At 44.8% G+C, this 19,131-nt stretch overlaps 1 protein-coding gene across 2 annotated transcripts; it reads right to left on the reverse strand.

The window, feature by feature from the left end:
* Positions 1-4,482: 4,482 nt before the first annotated feature.
* Positions 4,483-18,495, reverse strand: clcf1 (cardiotrophin-like cytokine factor 1). Of its 2 annotated transcripts, XM_076738480.1 has the most exons (4): positions 18,253-18,495; positions 8,878-9,032; positions 7,229-8,327; positions 4,483-7,135 (listed from the first exon to the last, which is right to left on the reverse strand). In XM_076738480.1, exons 1-4 carry the CDS (start codon positions 18,269-18,271, stop codon positions 7,002-7,004), a joined length of 1,407 nt encoding a protein of 468 aa, XP_076594595.1. In that variant the 5' UTR covers positions 18,272-18,495; the 3' UTR covers positions 4,483-7,001. The 2 variants fall into 2 exon arrangements, with proteins under 2 accessions (XP_076594595.1, XP_076594594.1); XM_076738479.1 differs by having other exon boundaries at positions 4,483-8,327.
* Between the last annotated feature and the right edge of the window lie 636 nt (positions 18,496-19,131).

Below are 19,131 nucleotides of genomic sequence, written 5' to 3' on the forward strand. Positions count from 1 at the left end.
TTGCTCTGCTCGATGTGTAAGTAACCGCTTGATCTCACCGGGAACGGCTCTATGACGTCATGGTTTTGTTCTGTCCTTCACGTGGCTTCATACCCGGTCTGAAGCAGTTTAGAAGCTGAACGTCTTACTTTCCCTTGATTTTCCCTTGATTTTTGTGCTCCTACCATGGTTAAGCAGGCTACATAGCTTAATGGTTTCCTTTTTTGGCTGTTTTTATGATTGGAAGACTGGAGGGTGGGTGGATCTGAAGGGTGTTTTTTTGGGAAATTGACCGGATGCTCCTCAATCTGCTCTGTGCAGCTCGACGCTGCTTCCATCAAACATAGACTAGGCAGGTATTTTAAGTGGAGCAGAGCTGCTTCTCCAACACCTCTGAAATGTGTTGTAGTTCTTCTGCTGAAATCACACGCACTGTCTAGAATGGCTGCGATCAGCTCCTCAGGTGGAATCAAGCCATAATGTTAGAAATTGCTTACTGCCACATTAACCATAAGTTATTATTGTAAATCAAGGCTTGTTTCTGGGACTTTGTTTCAAAGGCCAAAACCTGCCTTTAGCACATGGTCAGGTAAGACTTCTGAAAGACCTTAACACCCATGCAACCACACACGAACATCCTCCCATACAAACCATTCAACCAGCAGATGAATGAACACCCAGTCCCATTTTCTCCCTAATTGCTTTTGAAAACATGTCGAGGAGCAGAGCAACATGGGGAATGACAGCTCCCGGTGTTTTCCTAAGGGACTAAGTCAACAAGCACAGACAGTGACATGAAAGAGCTCACACACCTCTGCGGTTTTGCTCACTCACACGGACGACCAATTGATTAACTCATAAATCAACCTCATCCCAGGCCCCGGGCCCTGGAGGGCCCCTCCACCTCCACCAACCCAAAAACAGCAGTGAGAAGCTGCAGCCCAACCCTGCACCCTCCAGCTAGTGGAGGCGGGATGTTCCAGCTCATGGCAGAAACCCAGCAGGAGGGATAGGCCAGGTGGGGCAGGTATGGTGGGTGCTGCTGAGTAAAGAAAAAAAAAAAAATAGGGTGGGGTCATGGAAACGACAGGTATAGTATTAGTTTGTGTTATTATAACGACAGGGAGGGATGGACAAAGAAAACACAGAGGGGCTTAAAGAGGGATATAAATGTGTTAAAAAGACAAAGGAGAAGATAGGCTGAATCAAACACTGTGTAGTGCTGCCAAAACGGAGAGAAGCGAGGGGGGACAGATATGGAGAGAAAGAGGGAGAGAAAACATAGAGGAATGCAGTAAATCCCTAAGCGACTGAGCAATCCTCTGGAGAAAGAAAAGAGGAATTTTTATGTGCTGCAGGTGAGCAGAACAGAGAGGGAGGGAGAGGGAAGAGGAGACGGAGAGAAGAAGAGAGAAGGAGATAGACAGATGGAAAAAGAGGGAGAGAACGCGGGGGTGGCCGAGGGAATTTGAGGAGAGCGTGAAAGGGTTTGATTGTAGCAGAGAAAAGGGGACACGTGGGGAGAAAATGAAGCAAAAAATGACACAAAATGGCTTCTCGTGCCGTTAGAGAGGATGCACACGGTGACGAAAGGCAGAGAGACATGCGGAAAAGAAATTGGGAGACAGAGTGTGACAATAAAAGGATAAATAGCGAATGGACGAGACAAAGACAGGGAGAAAGAGGAGGCCTGAGAATGTCTCGACGAGCGCATCTGTGTCTTAAAGGCATACGCAGGTTTTTGAGAGATTGGTCTTATTGGTCAGCTCCAACCATGAGATCACACACACCAAAATCATCATGTGGGACAAAAATCATGTCGAATGCTATCTGGATCAAAGAAACATGACCTTTAATAGACAATAGAGCTTTTTGTGTTTTGGAGGAGAATTTCTATTCTGGTGCATTTACTGCATTCATACCAGGTAATTTTCTTCACTTTATGATGTATTCTGATTCATGTAGCAGTCTAACTACGTGACATAAATAATTTGCTTTGTTGCATGGCCACTACATGTGTTAACAGGTGTTTTACTTATCTTTGCATCCAAGCGTGCAGAATGTACCAGCAAAATTGTTAGAAAACTGATTTTAGTAACATATTTTAGATGAAACAATCGACAAACAGGTATTAATGCACAGTGAGAAAGTTTGGAAGGATTTATTGTCAGTGTTATGTCACTGTCACTTGTCATAAAACAAGTGAATCTCCTGTATAAATAAATGCCTGCAGAATTCATCCACAATTGATGAATATGAATATATTTTCAACCATCTGGCATCTTTAGCGAGCTTTAGCTTCAGCTAAATGTTCGCTGTGTATGCAAAAGAATGAGCTTATCAGCTTATTAGGTGTTTCTCACAGAAATGCTGTGACTTTTTGGAGACATTTTTATACACAGAAGCTCTTTCCTTTCACATTTTAGTCTAGTTCATCATCTTTTGACAAATCGAGCCTTGCAACTATTTTAACTTCCAAAGTCTAGGCAGTGAGTGATTAGTACTCTTACTGTACACGTTTTAGACAGAATAAATAGTCCTTAAGGGGAAACTCCATCAACTGCACACATCAAAGCTTGTTTACAGGTCTTGGGAGTATTACTCCAAATGTAAAAACATTTGTACAAAGCCTTTTGTGCCCCTGATGCAGCTGCGTGAAGCCTCATAAATTGCCTCAAGTGATGTCTAGAATCTCAAACCAAACTGCTGCTGTGCTGCATTGTGGGTAATGCACGTGTAGGTGCCAGGTTTTGACTGAGCAGAGGAACACATGGTATAAAAATTCCTGGTTCTACTTCACTGATTTTGGTGGTGGGGGGTTTACTGAGCAACGAGGGTGCAATGCTAAATCAGTGCAGCGTCCAAAAAGTTCAGTTTTTTGAATCAATTGTGAGACGATGCCAGTGGACATCATCCAACATGATGTATGTGCAAGTGATAAATCAAGGCACCACAACACTTGACCTCGATTAGTGGACGCAGAGGAATTCGACAAAATCTCAGTCTGGAGTGAAGGAGCCAGAAGAAAAGAAGAGAAGAGGCGATCTCCAAGAGCAAATAAAAGCTCTTTAACAAGACGGGCGGCACATCAACTCCTCTGTAGGTCGTAAGCCTCAGATCTCGGGCCGCTACTCAGACAGACAGGCCTGGCTGAGCAGCAGAAGCCAATAATGTCGATGCCTTGTCACTCACAGTATCTGTTCTTATCGAAGGAGTCGCCAGCTGAGTCATACAGACAGAGCTCAGCTATCCTGTTACGTATTAGTTACAGCAATTTGTCTCTGCTTCGCTGACAGAGAGAGACAGACAGAAAGAGTAAGAGACAGGCAACGGTGAGTGATGGCTGTTAGATAGCTATGCATGACAAGCCTCATTCCAACAAAATTCTGACACATAGAGATAATGATTCACACACGTGCTGCGCTTACAAGCCCACACACGGCAAACAATACACACGCACACAGAGATAAACACACACACACACACACACACACACACAGAGACCATACAAAGCTGCCTTTGTTGACTACTGGCGGCCTCTCAGTCATTGCTTACTGAATGTAAAAAACACACAGCGACTTGTGTGTGTATATGTGTGTACATGTGTGTAATGTCTCTGTCAGCGTTAACCCTTTCCCCCACTGAGTGAAAGTCATGTGTGTGATGATGTGTCAGCACTGACGCAGTCGACCTCCCATGCAAGTCACTTCCTGCTCGACTAATGCTGCTTTTTGGGGTTCGTGTGTGCACTTGTTTTTCACCACATGGTCCACATTTGTGTGTTTGCAACTCTGTGTGTGTGTGTGTGTGTGTGTCAGGGGCGGGTGTGTGCAGGTGTGTACCTCGGAGGTGATGGAAGGGAGATTCTCATTGATCCTTTAATATCTGGCCTGGGGCGAGGAGAGGGAGCCAGAGAGGCGCAGAGCACATGGGAAAAAAGCACCGTCGAGAGCAATAAAGCCAAACAAGAAAGAAAGACATAAGATAACAGGTGAGGAAGCGATAAAAGAGTGGATAGACGACAAGAGACGAGCGAAAAAACGATAAGAGGCAGAGGAGAGCGGCGGCACTGAAACACAGACACAACAAGAGAGCCAGGCAGTCGGTGGGATTATGAGGGGCGTGTTTACCTGTGCCTGTTTGTGCTCATGTAAATCCCTCACTGTCACAGGTCAGAGGGATGTTTGGGGGGGGAAGAGGAGCTTCGTGAGATAGTGTGATGAGAAAAGAAAGCAAAGTGGGAGGAGGGATGATGCTGTGGGAGGTGGGAAGAGAGAGATGAAAGGGAAAAAAGAGAGATCGTAAATTTTCACCAGGACAGACAAATAAAAAGTCTCTCATACCCCGCCTCGCTCGCTCCAGTTTTTGTCATGAATGTGAGCGGGCCTTTGTTTTCCAGAAAACGCCCCGACCCCAAACTCCTCTCCCCTTGTGCCAATCACCCGAAACCATCCCTATAAAACTAAAACCATTGCAAACAAAAATCTCATATGTATTTCTTTTTTGTCTCAATGGGCTCCCAAATGACCAATAACACCATGCTCTGTACAAAAGCAAGTATTTATTCTCTCTTGAGTTACGGTACAGTATTTTCACACTGGAGAAAAATAAATAAACATCTTGTTCAATAAATATTATAGCGATATGATCCATAACCTTTAGCCACGTCGTTCAAGGCACATTGCAAAGACATAACAATAGGTTTGTTTTGAAGAAGAAATTAAGCCATCTGTAAGTTGCAAACGGAGAGTCTCTGGTTTCATGTTTTAAAAGGTGCGGAAAAAAATGTGTTAAGTAACTGAAAGGAAGAGTTCAACATGTTGGAATACACACTTATTTGCTGTCTTTCTGGGAGTCAGATGAGAAGACCGATACCACTCTCATAGCCAAAGCTAGAAGAGGGTTAAGTTAGCTTAGCATAAAGACTGAAACCGGACAAAACAAGGGGTTAAAGGAAGTCCTGTCGTAGATCCTGTCATGGTCACAGGTTGTCATTTGTGATATTTGATTTGTTGCCAAACTTGAGGGCAGGTGTTATCCAATATGAGCCGGTCTAAAAAGCAAGAGTAGAGACATGGACACTTGAGAATGGTGTGCCTTGTCTTGGACAATGAACGCTAACCCTCATCCCTGAAGTAATTTGGTTTCGTTTCTCTCTGCGGCTATTTATTAACCTAAATGAAGTGAAACCAGCGCTGAGCTCAGTGCACAGTTGGCGAGAAGAGGATCGCGCCGGCCAGAACACCCAGTCGAGTGAGCAACACTGCGGGGACCGAGCGGAACACTAGTTGAGCTCATCGTGGTTCAGGGCCAGCGTGTCTCTCTTGTGTGTTGCGGGCTGTTAGTCGCTGGACCAGCCAGAAAGCTTCGTGATCATTAAACTCCTGGACCTAACAAGCACTACCAGTGCTGTGACAATACGTAAAATGCAGGGTTGTAGTTTGCCGCAGGATTTCTCTCCGATGCTCTAAATGCGATCAGGCAATATTTTACCTGAATTTAATTCCCCACAGTAACTTTATTTGCATTGTTTAATGCACTTTATTATATGAGAACTGGTGTCTCATCAGTGAATATGAGACTAGTCTGTGCAGTTTCTGTATTTACTTTTATTTACTGTCCTCCTCAGGCTAAATCTTCTCTACCAGTATCAGAAACCTCAAAACACAAGAAGCCCAAACAGACCAATCACAGTTCTTACTCCCTCCAGATGGCGTAGCCGCTGTAGCCCTGTTCTGGTACATTTTTGAGGAGATGCACATCAGCCACATTGCAGCTATACAGCCTATGTTAAGGCCTGCGACCAGTTTTAGAGGCACTGGTAGCTGGTGTTAGTCACCTTTGGACAGAGCCAGGCTAGCTGTTTCCCCCTGTTTCCAGTCTTCATGCTAAGCTAAGCTAACAGTGTACATAGTGTACAAAATGTGTCAGTGGTGTTGATGTTATCATAAGCGTATTTCCAAAATGTTGAACCATTTCTTTATACACAGAACACACAGCTGTTGTTCTTTTGGGGAGAATGGTTCTAGTCTAAATAAGATTGTGCTAAATATTTCCTGCTATGGAGTGAAATCATACAAATGAATGAGCACTGAATCAAAAGCAGTATAGAAGTGAATGATATGTTGAAGCACTGAATACCACAGTAAGTGTGTGTGTGCGTGTGTGTGCGTGTGTGTGCGTGTGTGCATGCGTGTGCGTGTGTGTGCGTGTGTGTATGTGTGCATGTGCATGTGTGTGTGAGAGTGACTGAGTGTGTTTGACTACCTCTCTGTCTGGTCACTATGTGTAGCGCTGTTGTAGAGTTACTGTAACTGACCAGTCGACTTCTGATTACTCAGCAATACCCTTCTGCCCATTATTTCCAGTACTCATCCCCTGACTCATGCCTCCTCCCATCTTCCTCTCCTTTTCTGCCACTTCCTCTCCTCCTCTTCATCCCTCTGGCCATTTCCTCCTCTCCTTTTGTATCTTACCCATTCAGAAATTTCCCCATCTTCCTTTTGAGAAAATGAATGTTTGCTGATTCACGCATCTGAGGTCATTGAATCAGCTTTCTCTCTCAATGGCTGTACTGTCTGTCTTTCTGCCTGTCACTCAGCCTGCCCTCGTGCGTGTATGTGTGTGTGTGGCATGTGTGTGTGTCTAGCCACCTACAGTGGCATTTCTGTGGATCTATGAGCCGTGAAGTCCGGTAACTCAGCCCAGTCTCAGCGTGTCTTGCTGAATGAGCTGCTATGTGCATGAGGCAGGCGACAGTGCTGGTAATGTGTTGGCTTTGTGTGTGTGATATTCCATTAGCACTTCTGGTGACCTGCCAAATTGTCCTTCGGTCACTTATTCCAGTACGGCATGAATGAATGTGTTAAGCATGAATGCGTTTATGTGCTTTTGTCTGTTAAAGCTCTCAGTTTGTTTCCGCTCAGATTTTGTGCAAATAATAGATTTTACTGCACTTGTGTGTGTGTGTGTGTGTGTGTGTGTGTGTGTGTGTGTGTGTGTGTGTGTGTGTGTGCACTGTCTCAGCCTCTGAGTCTCTTCTTGAGGCGGTTGAAGTCCTTCGCCGATCGCCACAGCCAGCTCTGCAGCTCTCGCAATATCCAAAATCCCTCCACCTTCCTGGCAAAGTCGTTCATCGTCGGCCGCACCGACAGCAGCGAAGAAGACGAGGAGGAGGAGGAGGTGGAGGACAGGAGCGGAGTCAGAGGAGGCGAAAGAAGGGAGGTCCCCCTTTGTAAAGACAGCGGGACGGGCTGGGAGAGGAGGGTGTGCTCCTCACCTGCTCCAAACTGATAGAGGAGGGACAGGGTGGACAGAGGAGGTTGGAGGGTGGGGGAGAGGAGGGAGCGAGGAGGCCGGCGTTGATGATGGAAAGTGGAGGTAGCTTCCATGTCTGTTTGCTTCTCCTCCTCCACCATAAACCCGTCTTCTCTTCTGAGCGTGTCTGGGTGATGTGAGTTCAGGTTGTAGCTGTACTGATTGTTGTTGTTGTTGTTGGTTTGGAGCGTCGGATGTCGAAGGGAGCTGGAGCCTTTTGTGCCTGGGTACGACACTTCAACCCTGGCTTCATGCTGCCTCTCCTGCTCCTCTCCATCCTCGTTAATAGCCAACAACCTTCTCCTCCTCCCCCATCTCTCCGCCCCTCCCTCTCGCTCCATCTCCTCCTCTTCCACCTCCCCGACTCTCTCGTCTGTGCTCCATTTGCCGCTCTCTGGCTCGGATTCCCTCCTCCCTCTCCTCCCTCTTTCTCCTCTTCCCTTCTCCCTCGATCCGCCACTCCTTCCTCCAGCTGCGGTCGCCTCCGCTCTCCTCCCTTCTTTCCCTCTCCTTTTTCCTACCAGGTCTACGGTGACGCCGTCCTCCCTCTCTCCTCTGACCACCCTTGTCCCACTTCTTCTTTGGTTGTTACGCTGACTGGACTCAGTCCTTGTCCCAACTCTGGACCTGTAAAGGCTCTGGCTCATCAGTGGAGCTGGTCTATCGCCCCCTATCCCCCTCTGAGGGTACTGCAGCTGCCCAGCGTTGCTTCCCATGTCTGCAGATGGAGGAGGAAGTGCGTAACCAAGGGTGGTCATCAGTGCAGATATGGAGCCCAGCAGCCCATCCAGGCCTGTGCAAAAGTGCAGCAGAGAGGTCTTGAGGGAGGGGCAAAGGGTGGAGCGGGCCAACTCCCTGACGGCTGCCAGCAGGACAGAGTAGGCCTTCTGGTTCTGGGCAAGCCGAGCTTGGTTCTCCAGGCCGTGCCACAGCTCCAGGCGTGTGGCAGCACTGGGCAGGGTCAGAGCCGTGCTGTTTGGTCGTGGAGGGGAGAAGTCTTTCTCGTTGAATGGAGGGCCTAAGTAGGTCAGCTGGAGGAGATATACAAAAATGAGAACAAGGATGAGAAGGTTTAATGGTTTCTGGTTTATTTCACCATTATTGGGACATTATTTATCATCACACTTTACACAGATTCACTGCTACAATGAAGTTAGTCAGACCAAGAAACAAAACAGATGATCAGACAGGTTGTAAATGAGCTAACAGTTCAGCCAGTTTGTCTAAAACTGTTAGCCACTTCATCTTTTAGCTCTGTTTTTGGTCTCCACCAACTCCTGAGGGTAAAATATGTCTCTTTAGTGACTAAATGTTCCACCGTGTTCACCAGCTAGCTGCTAACTGTGTCTGTCTGCTGTTTGTTGTTGAGCAGGTCGTCTAAAATGGGTTTTCAGAGCTTTTCACTGAACACCACAGCCTGCTGTGCAGAAAATGACAATATGAGGAGAAAAACAGTAAAGGGTGTGTTCATGTTTATTTTTACGACATATACATACATTCAAATTTGCATAGAAGAAGGCACTTTTTTTGCTCCTTGTTGACTTTCTGATCAAATGAACAAGAGATCACATCTTGACTCACATATATGTCTTTGATTTCCTTCAGCTGGTACTCCAGGTATTTGGTCAGCTCGTACGTGCTTTCTATCGAACTCCTCTCACTGGCCAGGTTGTGGGAAGAATCCAGCGCTGCTGCCATGGCAGCAGCCAATAGCAAGACGAGCTGGTGTTGATGGACTGTGGAGAAATTACAAAATAAAAGGGCTGATTAGAACCGTGAACAGACCGTGTAAGACGTTTATTTAATGACGCTCACATCATGGGTGTGCGAGTGATAATCAGCACACACTGCAGAGGTATCTGTAATCATAACAGTGAGGTGAAATTTATCTCAGCCGTTATTTTCTCTGACAGTTTGTGATTATTTAACTTGGATGCCTGTTTTTTTAATGAATCTGATGATTCGAGAGCTCAACAGATAAAAAAAAAAAAAAAAAAAATCACCTCCAGCAACAGTTTCCAGTCGCTGCACCATCACACTGCTTCAAGGCATTTTTACAATATTCTGGTTTATTTCCTTGTCTCTATGGCGATGGCCTCATCTGTTTACATACTGCCAGGTCAGAGTCATCTGACACTGCCAATAAAGCTTTTTCCGTTTCCAGCCTAATTTTAGAGGTTTCTGACTGTCGGAGGTTTACTCTGGCTTCAAATAAAACCTCTCTTAATAGCTTCAGACAGTCAGACAAATGGCTCCTATGTTCAATGCAACAGCCACACACACACGCACACACACACATTCATTCCTGACTGATATCCCAAAAACAAAGACATGTGGCTTTCTTTACAATCACAAACATTAATGTGTTTGTATCAGTTGTGTGTTTGCTGTGGACCTCTTGTTTAGGTTTCCCAGTGTTTGTGTGGGTGTTTCATGTTACTGTGTGAGTGTTTGTGAGAATGTTTGAAGCCGTAATTATATATGTGGATTAAATTCACATTGCTCTGAGTGTATACAATGATTCAGAGTGTGTGTGTGTGCTAGTGTGAGTGTGTGTGACAGAGAGAGGGGGGGTTGTAACACTGAAACCTTTTAGTGCCCCTGTTTCTGGTTTCAAACAGAGAAAATTGGAGCTGAAAGGTACTTTTCAGCATTAAGGGACTTCATGTACGTCCACGTCTCTTCGTCCCATGCTTCCTGTCTCTGGACGCTCTCACTTTCACGCTCGCTCCCTTCACTTTTTAAGTCACTCTCAACACCTCCTCGGCCCTTTCGCTCGAGCGCGACACACATTTCTTTCGTCGTCTCTGCTCTCCGTCATGCTTTTCCATCCTCTCCGTGCTCTCTCTCTCATCCTCCTGACAGCCTGACGGTAGGCAGTGATTCATGCTTGTAATTATGGGCAAAACATGCTGCTGTTCAACAGGTGTGAAATATGTGTTGCACAATGTGTGTGACCTCGTCAGCTTTCACTCGCTCCGTCTTTCTCTGACTCACCTCGGGCCTCCCGTTGCTTCACCAGTTTAAATCCTTTCTCCTCTCAGACTAGTCACGCTGCACTTAGACTTTGCTTTCTTTCTAATCACACCTTTCCCCTTCCCACTTTTCTTCTTCTTCTCCCCTTGACGCTCTTATCTCTTTTCTGCCTCGGGTCAAAATAACAGCAGCCAACTAACCCCGATTAACTCTCCTCCTCTCCCTCTATTGCCCCTTTTTTCTTTCATCTGTCCATCACGCAGGCCCCCACAGGATGAAAACAGGATTTTAAGTGAAGGGATTCAACACTTGCAGAAGGTTTACCTCCAACACGTTTTCAGTGGTTCTAAGAAAACAAGTTCTGAATTAAAACTGTCAACACCTTTTTCCTCTGACTCAACCGCTTACATGTGACGTATCGGCATACACTCCCAAACAGGGTTGGGTAGAAACCTAATGATGTTACATGTCTGCTGTGCCACATAAAACAACAATGTGTTATAATCACAGTAAATAAGAAATATCTGGTGGTGAATTTCAGAGATATTAGTTGTAATTTTTGGTGTTTTGTCTTCTGTGCCTTCACCAAAGCATGTGAAGTAATCAGGAAGAAAGCAAATCATCAACATACATTGACAAGGAAGGTTAATCTCTCTGATTATGCTACAAATTGGAATGATGACGTGGTAACAACCAGCAACTGTGATGACATATATTTTCAAAGTGCATCTATTCTGCTTCCAAACCAGGCTAACAAGCTCAAGCTTGCTGACATAAAAAAAAAGTCTTCATCAAATGACGTGAGTTTTAATGACAGATTGAGTGACAGATTGGGAAACTGGCAGTTTAAATTAAAACAGGATTAGAAATGCTTGTCATCGGAGTGACACGGACCAAACCAGAGCAGCTGTTTGATTTAAAAACATATCTTCAGAGCTGGTACCTCTTCCACTACCTGTTGACCCTGAGCTGTCGGCTACATCAAAGCCTCCTCTCAGACTTTTTTCTCAAACATTGTGGTTGGGCCCAGCCAACTCCCACATGCTCCCACACACACCTTGAAATCAGTCAACTAGGACAGCCCCCGTCAGCCAAGCCCTCTCCCATCCCCACAACCGCAAAAGCCTCATCACCTGTCAGAAGCAATAAGGATCTTTCAGCGACGCCGGAACATTTGGAGCTCATCAACCCACGGGCTCCTCCCACTAAGCATCCTCCATTAGCATCAAAACACCCCGAAATCAACACGACATTGTTAACTCTCAGAGTAAACAGCCCTGAAGGGAAAGGACACACAGTGTGCAAAAAGGGTCGCATTCAGAAGGAATAAACAGGTAAAAAAAAAATAATAATAAAACAAAAAAAGGAGAAAGAAAACTCTGCTTGGCAAAAATCAACCCAAACTGTTCCAAACCGTTTCCTTTTGTCTGCAGCCACATGCTCGGAGATGATTGCCAGACGTGAAACTCTCTTGTTGTTTTGATTGAGCACTGACATGCCTAAAAGCATCCTGCGCCGCGGCTTAAAACAGCCGCTCTTTTGTACGAGTAAACTGAGATAACTCAAACCCTGAGCTATGTTGTTGTTATATAATATTATGTTGAGTAACTGCGTTATAGTCGGCATATAGCCTGACTTCAAGGGGAGCCCTGCAGGCTTGGGGCTGTGTACCTGGCAGTGGAAGCACACTCCGCAGGGCAGGGTTGAAACCAGAACATTCTCCGTGGGAGGATTGCATTACAGCAACACAGGGGTTCCCTACAACGGCCGACCATGACCTGCCTCAGTGCTCTTATATGTGTCTGAGTCTGCACGTTTTGGCACACATACCTATTAGGGTTGTGCACATGCACACACAGGGGAGATCTATTAGTCACAAAAGATCGTATTTTTATCTATGGTCTGCTCTCTGATGTAAAGTCAGATCTGGTACTCTGGAGTCTGGCTGCCATCTGCAATACAGGGCTGAACATGAGGATCAGGCGCCAGAGCTTCTGCGCTCCAAATAGGTCAAAATTAAATATCAGCGCAGGGTCAGGGGTCAGAGTTGAATTTTGGGCCGCAAGGTTGTGTTCGAGGGCAAAACGAGGCTTGTAGCACGCTTGACATTTTACACTCCAGACAGTGTTTTGGTAAACCAGTGACCCAGTGTTGTGCTAGTATTTCATCTTTCCCAACATGCACCACCATTTGAGGTTTTCAACAAGCACTTAAACAGAATTTGGTATTGTGGGAAAACCATGTGCAAGTTAATCTCTCCAGTCTGGTCCAGGAAAAACTATCTCCTGTGCCAAAAGAGGTTGCCCTCCATTGCTCTAACCACTTGAAAGAGGTCTTAAACAGTATGTAGAAGATGTTATGAATCCAGGCCAAATTAGATGTTTATCATTTCCAGTGCGACTTTGATTAGGATGACTGCAGTATATTGTCATGGCATATTTTTGGTGAGCTCACATCGTAAAACTTTGACAGGATTTAACGTTAATCAAACCATGCCGTCAGATTTTTGGAAAAAAAAAGCTTGCAACATCCGTGTTGTGTTTTGCAGATCCAAAACAACACGCTGCAGGCTACGCCCGCTCGCTCGCTCATCACACTTCAGCGTTATCGAGCCACTGTGCGGAACTCCTCCGCCACACCGGAGGACAATATTAGACAGCGTCAAGTACAGAAGTGACAGATGTCTCCAGCCATGTTTCATGCTCTGGTTCCTGGATGGGAGATGGGTATATGTCATGGTGAGTGACTGAAAAGGATCTATGGGTCTGCAGACACAACAGTCAGCCTCTACAGTCAGAGGAAAAGGTTCCTGTCAACCTCCTACAATAGTTTTAATTGTAAGTCAGAGATGTCAGGAATTTCTGACAGCTGATAAGAACGACAAAAGTGTCATCAAACAGTTGGAAAAATGACCACAAAGCCTCCATCAGTGACATCTAAATAAAATCCAACACTAACACTAATACACTAATTTGCTAACAAATTAATTTAGTTAATTTAGCCTAATTAAATGTAACGACAGGGATATCAGTGGGAAGAACCACACTGGAATACATTCACAAGTAACAGGAAGTTTTTTCTGTCCTTCCCATTCTGCCGACTTTGTGTGAATGCTGCATACACTCAAAGTTTTTAATGGTCTTCTTCAATGAACCACCTGAAGTTCTGCACTTATGGCGTCTGATGACACCTGAGCAGTGTCTGTTCAATGAAGAAGACAGTGAGACATGCTTGAAAGCACCAGTAGAAGCTAGGAGTGAACCCAGAGTTTAGGATATTTGATCACAGATAGCGTGTGTTGCCAATATTTAAATCGAATCTGTTCAGCTTTCAATACCACAAAAATACTGGAGGCACTGAATGTGATCATTTCGATTTGTTATTACACCGAGTTACTCTTAAGTTCAGTATCTACGACCTGTTTTTTCTGTCACATTTCTCTCTCAGAATGAGCTTGCATCCTCTGACTCGTCTTGCATATTTGTTGTCATCTCGCTAACATGTCAGAGACAGAGCTGGAGGCTCATTGTGGCTTTGTTGACAGAGAAGAACCATCGGAGCCAAACTCAGAGGAGCTGTTTGTATCTCGCATAGTTTTTTAATTATTCTGCTGCACTGTACCTGGTGGCCACTTTGCCTTCTGTCATAACACTTACCCAAACATAAACACACCTGTGCAGCATGCCCCGGGCAAAAAAAACACATGCACACATCAACACACTGATGTTGTGAGGGACAGAGCCACGGTGGACGTGGACAGAGGCACGCGTTGGGCTGCCGGCGAGGTGAGCGAGGATGAGCGGAGGTTGGGGGTTTGACAGTCCGGGGTCAGGGTCGGTGTTGTGTGTCTGTGTACAGTTAAAGGCCAGATTTATGTGCAATCTGTACTCAATCAAATATGCATTCCTCCACTAACTCGACACACACAAACGTGCACGCACGCACACGAACGTGCACACACATGAATCCAGATTGTGCACTGGAGCGTAGACTCATGTACGCACAGACATTACACTGAATAAATACACATAAACAAACCATTGTGTGCCCAAGCATACACACACACACACACACACACACACACACACGCACAAACGCACACACTTTTCCCATCACTTCTCCCATGAGATCCCCTCCTCTGGAGTTTGTTCATACTGAATTTCAAATTGATCCTCTTGGCACTGGACACACGTTGGGGTTGCCAAACGACATCAGTGACCCAAAAACAAAGGCGAAAGCAAACTCGCATTTTAAAAAAAATCCAATAAAAATGATGTTTATGCCCAGAAATTCTCTGCAACTATTTCTCGCTACTCGTAAACTCAGCGTCCTGTGTTTAGTTCCCCTTCTTACCCCGGTGTCTGTCTGCCTCTTCACCTTATAAGCCAATCCATCCATGTCATTTTTTTTAAATCTGTGGATTCCAGTCGTTCCACGCTTTATCGCCATGTTTGGTTTCAATTTCTTTGTCGCTTCATCCGCCCCCCCACCCCCCCCCCACCCCCCTAAATCTTCCTGAAACATCAAACTTCTATTTAAAAGTCTCCTTCCTTTCTCTCCCTAATTACCGCTCCCCTCTCTTCCTTTCACTAATTGGCTCCACTCGTTCCCTCCATCAACGTCTTTCATTCCCTCCTTCATCTTTTTCAGACCTTCAGTTTTTAATTTACCTCTTAACACCCCCGTCCTCCTCCCCTCACTACCCTCACCCGGCTACTCCTCATCTCGACCTCATTGTTTTCTCTTTAAAAAAATGCCTAAAAAGAGAATAAGACACGAGTCTGCTGCTGAATTTCAAAGTCAAAGCAGAAAGTGAGCTGAGTAATGTGCTTAAATACGACTCTGGCTGCTCTGAGGTTGCACTTTTCACCAGCTGAAACAAGTTAACTGTAAAAATATTCTGAAAATTCAAGCAAAAATGGAAAATATTCTCCAGCTCCAGCTTCTCTAATGTGAGGATTTGCTGCTGCGTCCCTCTCTTACTTGACAGCATGTTGATTAGAAGATGCTGGTCTTCAGGAAAGCTGTGATTTTTCACCACTTTCTGACGCTCTAGACCACAGAGCTGATTGATCGATTGACAAAGTCATCAGCAGATTTGTTTCTAATAAAGACATTGGCTAGTTGCAGCCTCACAGCTCTTGTTTTCTATCTCGTGTGTTTGCCCTTGTAAATTATTTTTAGTTAAATGCTTTATTTTCTGTTTATTGCCTATTTTACTGCTCATTTTTTATGGTCAGCTTTTTATTTAGGAATTAACTGATTCTGCTAAGACATCATCCCGTATTTTAGAGGCTGGACGGATCCCCGAGCCACACCAGTGTCTTCTTGGAATATGTTTTAGTTTGTGTTTTAGTGTTATAATCATTGTGATGTCTTTCATATGTTCTCAGCTGTGAGCTGTCTTTTGCTATTTGTTACTGTGCATGAGCAAATGGAGTTATTACCGATCAGTCTATTTGACTATTTCAACATATTCCACTTTGTGCTTCTCCTCCACTGCCTTTATTTGGCAGCTACAGTTAGTTAGCTCGCAGATTTAGATTTTATAGGTCTAAAATAAGCATTTAAAATAAACTATGTGCTGTTACGGAGCCATTTGAATAGAAAAAAGTACAGAAAAGCTTAAAACTGGCTCCAGCTTGAGCCGCCACATCATTAAAATTCTTCTGAGGGCATTGAACTGATGATACGACATATTTTATTGTATTTTAACAGTAGTATCTGAGAGCATTTTCACATTGCTCTATTACTACTGCACTGGCTCTGAATGTGGGTCTGAGAGTGAGGAAAGATATTTTGGGGTCTTCAAGGATAGAGACAGAGGGGAGGAGGAGAAGGAGGAAGAGAGGATTTGAAAGGAAGGAGACAGAGGAAAAGGAGTTGGTGGAGGAGGAGAGAGAGAGAGAGAGAGAGGGAGCCGGTGAGGGAGAGTTTTCTGAAGCGAGGGGCCATGTTAATTTGGGAAAAATGTAAACAGCATGTGTAACTGTTCAAAGCGTGACCGACTCATTTTATATCATTCCCCCCTTCTCTCTCCTCTCTCTTTCCCTCTGGGTGCTGCTAACTTCTGTCAATCGGGAATCTGCACTGCATTAACCCCTCTACCGCCAGTTCCTCTCCCCTTCTCCCTCCCTCCCTCTCTATTTACTTTTATCTGTCTCTACCTCTCTTAACTCCCTCTCACCCCCAACACACACACACACACACACACACGCACACACACACACACACACACACACACACCCTCCTCCTCCTGACATCCATATATACCGTGAAGAATGGAGGATGGCTCTGAGCGAATCAAAAGATGTGAAAGGTTCACTTTTTCCTCTCGTTTCCACATCCCCCACATCTCTCTCTCTCTCTCTCTCTCTCTCTCTCTCTCTCTCTCTCTCTCTCTCTCTCTCTTCACTCTTCCTTTTGTTTTCTCCTGTTGGCCAGTCGGTGTGTTTGAGCTCACGGGTCCAACACACACTAACGCTTTTATCTGAAACACACCGACACTAATTCAACCCTCCCAGCAATAACAGGCCTTGTCTGAGTGTGTGTGTCTGCATCTGTGTGTGTGTGTGTGTGTGTTTGTGCATGTGTGTGTTAGAAAGAGTGAGAGAGATGGGTATGTATATTTAAAAGGGAGTAAAAACATGCATCTATATGTGTGAACATGTGCCACTGTGTATGTCTACCTGTGGAGGGGTGTGTGTGTGCGTGTGTGTGTGTGTGTGTGTGTCAAAGGCAGCATGTTCCTCAGCAGCTGAGCTTTGTGTTTATTAGTCTGAGTGTCAGAGGGAGCAGCAGTTTGTTCTGATCTCAGCTCTTTATTTATTGTTCTTCTAAAGTTACACCAAATTTGCTGATGGCCGGCCTGTTCACGCAATGTGACCACCTAGACAGGAGGAGGAGGAGGAGGAGGACGAGGAGAGAGCGAAGGAGGATGGCAGGAGGAGAAAGAGAGAGGGAGAGAGGACCCACACAGCCACCTCTATGTACCGTCTTTCCCTCTTACTTTCACCTCCTTTTCCCTCCTTCCATAGACACGGAGCAGCAGCCGCACCAGTCGTCCCAGGGGGGAAACTGTGTGTGTGTGTGTGTGTGTGTGTGTGTGTGTGTGTGTGTGTGTGTGTGCGTGTGTGTGTCTTCTCACACCCTGACTAACGTGAATCATGTACTTTCTCATATCGGTGACAGCTAACTAGACAGGGGCTTTAGCTGCCTCTGACCCCTTAAACCCCTGTCATTTGTTACTGTGACTAAGAGCCACCCCCCTTCCCCTTTCATACACACAGACACACAAACACACACTTTCTTTCACTCGTTTTTCCTCCCTCTCTCTTTTTGTGGTCTGTTAATTTCACATTGTTCCCACACAACGTTCACGTTTCTTGAGAAATCTGAAAAAAATCCACTAAAAAAATAAAAATCTCCAAAACAAACAGAAGTTTGCCTCTGTGCTGAAGCGTCTGTTTGATGTGTCATTGTTTTCTCTCTCCGTTATTTCTTTGATGACCTTTGAGGTTTGCCTCGAGCGTCTGCGTCTTCATCATAAATTTCCTAATGTGAAGCAATGATTTACAACCACGTTTAAAATAATTTGTGATGTTTAAAAAAAAAAGCATGAACAAACATTCATAAATAAAAGTTAAAAAAAAAATAAATAAATAAATTCTGTCCTATGCTACAAAAACAGTTTTAACGGGATAAGCTTGTAATAACACACTTCAAAATGTATGCATTATTAAACCATACCGAAGGATAATATTTATAAAATGGGCAAAAAATACAAAACACACGCAACTTTGCACATTTTCACAACTTAAAATATGAATTGGATTTGCGAGAAAAAAGATCGACGAACTGCAGGAAAATTACAACTAGATAATAATAACGTAATTATCAAAGCAAGGCAGGAGGCTGTTCGGTGGTTAATGACAGAAAAGAGCTTTTAAAAACTTCCATTATAAGGATTAATGTTCTTACCTCCCCAACACCTTTTCATTTTCTCCAGATCCTTTTATTCCGTTCAGTGCGCTCTCAGAAGTTCATCCACCGGCAAATTTCAGACAAACCGATGAAGATGTCTTTCCCTCCTCTTGTAGATTACTTCGCTGTCTTAAAAAAAACGCAAACTTTTCATCATGTGTCGCCTCAATTAAATCTGCCCTCCTCCCTCGGGCAGCTCTGGAGGTGATGAAGGAAAAATGATGTCGATCTAACCGTTTAAATGGATGTATTGATTATTTTAAAGATATCAGGTTTGGATGGAGCTCAGATATTGACGGTCCGCTGACTTGGCGTGTGTGGTCTGTGTGACAGACTGAATGACGGCGGAGCCTTTTTGTACCTCCTCCTCCTCCTCTTTTTCTGCCCTTTTCTCCCTTTTCTGCCCTCCTTCCCATCCCTGTCTCTCCTTTCGTTATCCTCCTTCTCGGTGCTGGTGATTCACCGGGTTGACGCATCACAGCTCGACTTGACAGAGCCGCTGAACCACGGGACTTGTCACAACTCATTTCTGTCTCTCTCCCCTCGTCATCCTCTGGAGCAGGATTTGACTGCAGCCGTTTGATCTTTAATCTCCTTCCCTTTAATAAGGTGCGAGTCCGGCTGGATCAGTTCATGCAGGCCAGGAGGACCCGGCAACCCCGCGACCCTCCAATCATCCAGGAAACCAGGAATTATATGTTCTCTCTACTTTATCTCTGCGTGTCTAACTCTGAAAAAAAAAGAAAAAAAGAAGAAACAAAAACAACTGCATTAGTTTGCTTTTCTTCTTAGTGTATTTTTTTTATTTCTTATTAAACTTTATAATTCCTGGGCCTGCCTTAGAATGAGATAATTCCATTAAGAGCAATACTTTCC

This window comes from Chaetodon auriga, chromosome 9 (assembly GCF_051107435.1).
Source record: "Chaetodon auriga isolate fChaAug3 chromosome 9, fChaAug3.hap1, whole genome shotgun sequence".
NCBI lineage: Eukaryota > Metazoa > Chordata > Actinopteri > Chaetodontiformes > Chaetodontidae > Chaetodon > Chaetodon auriga.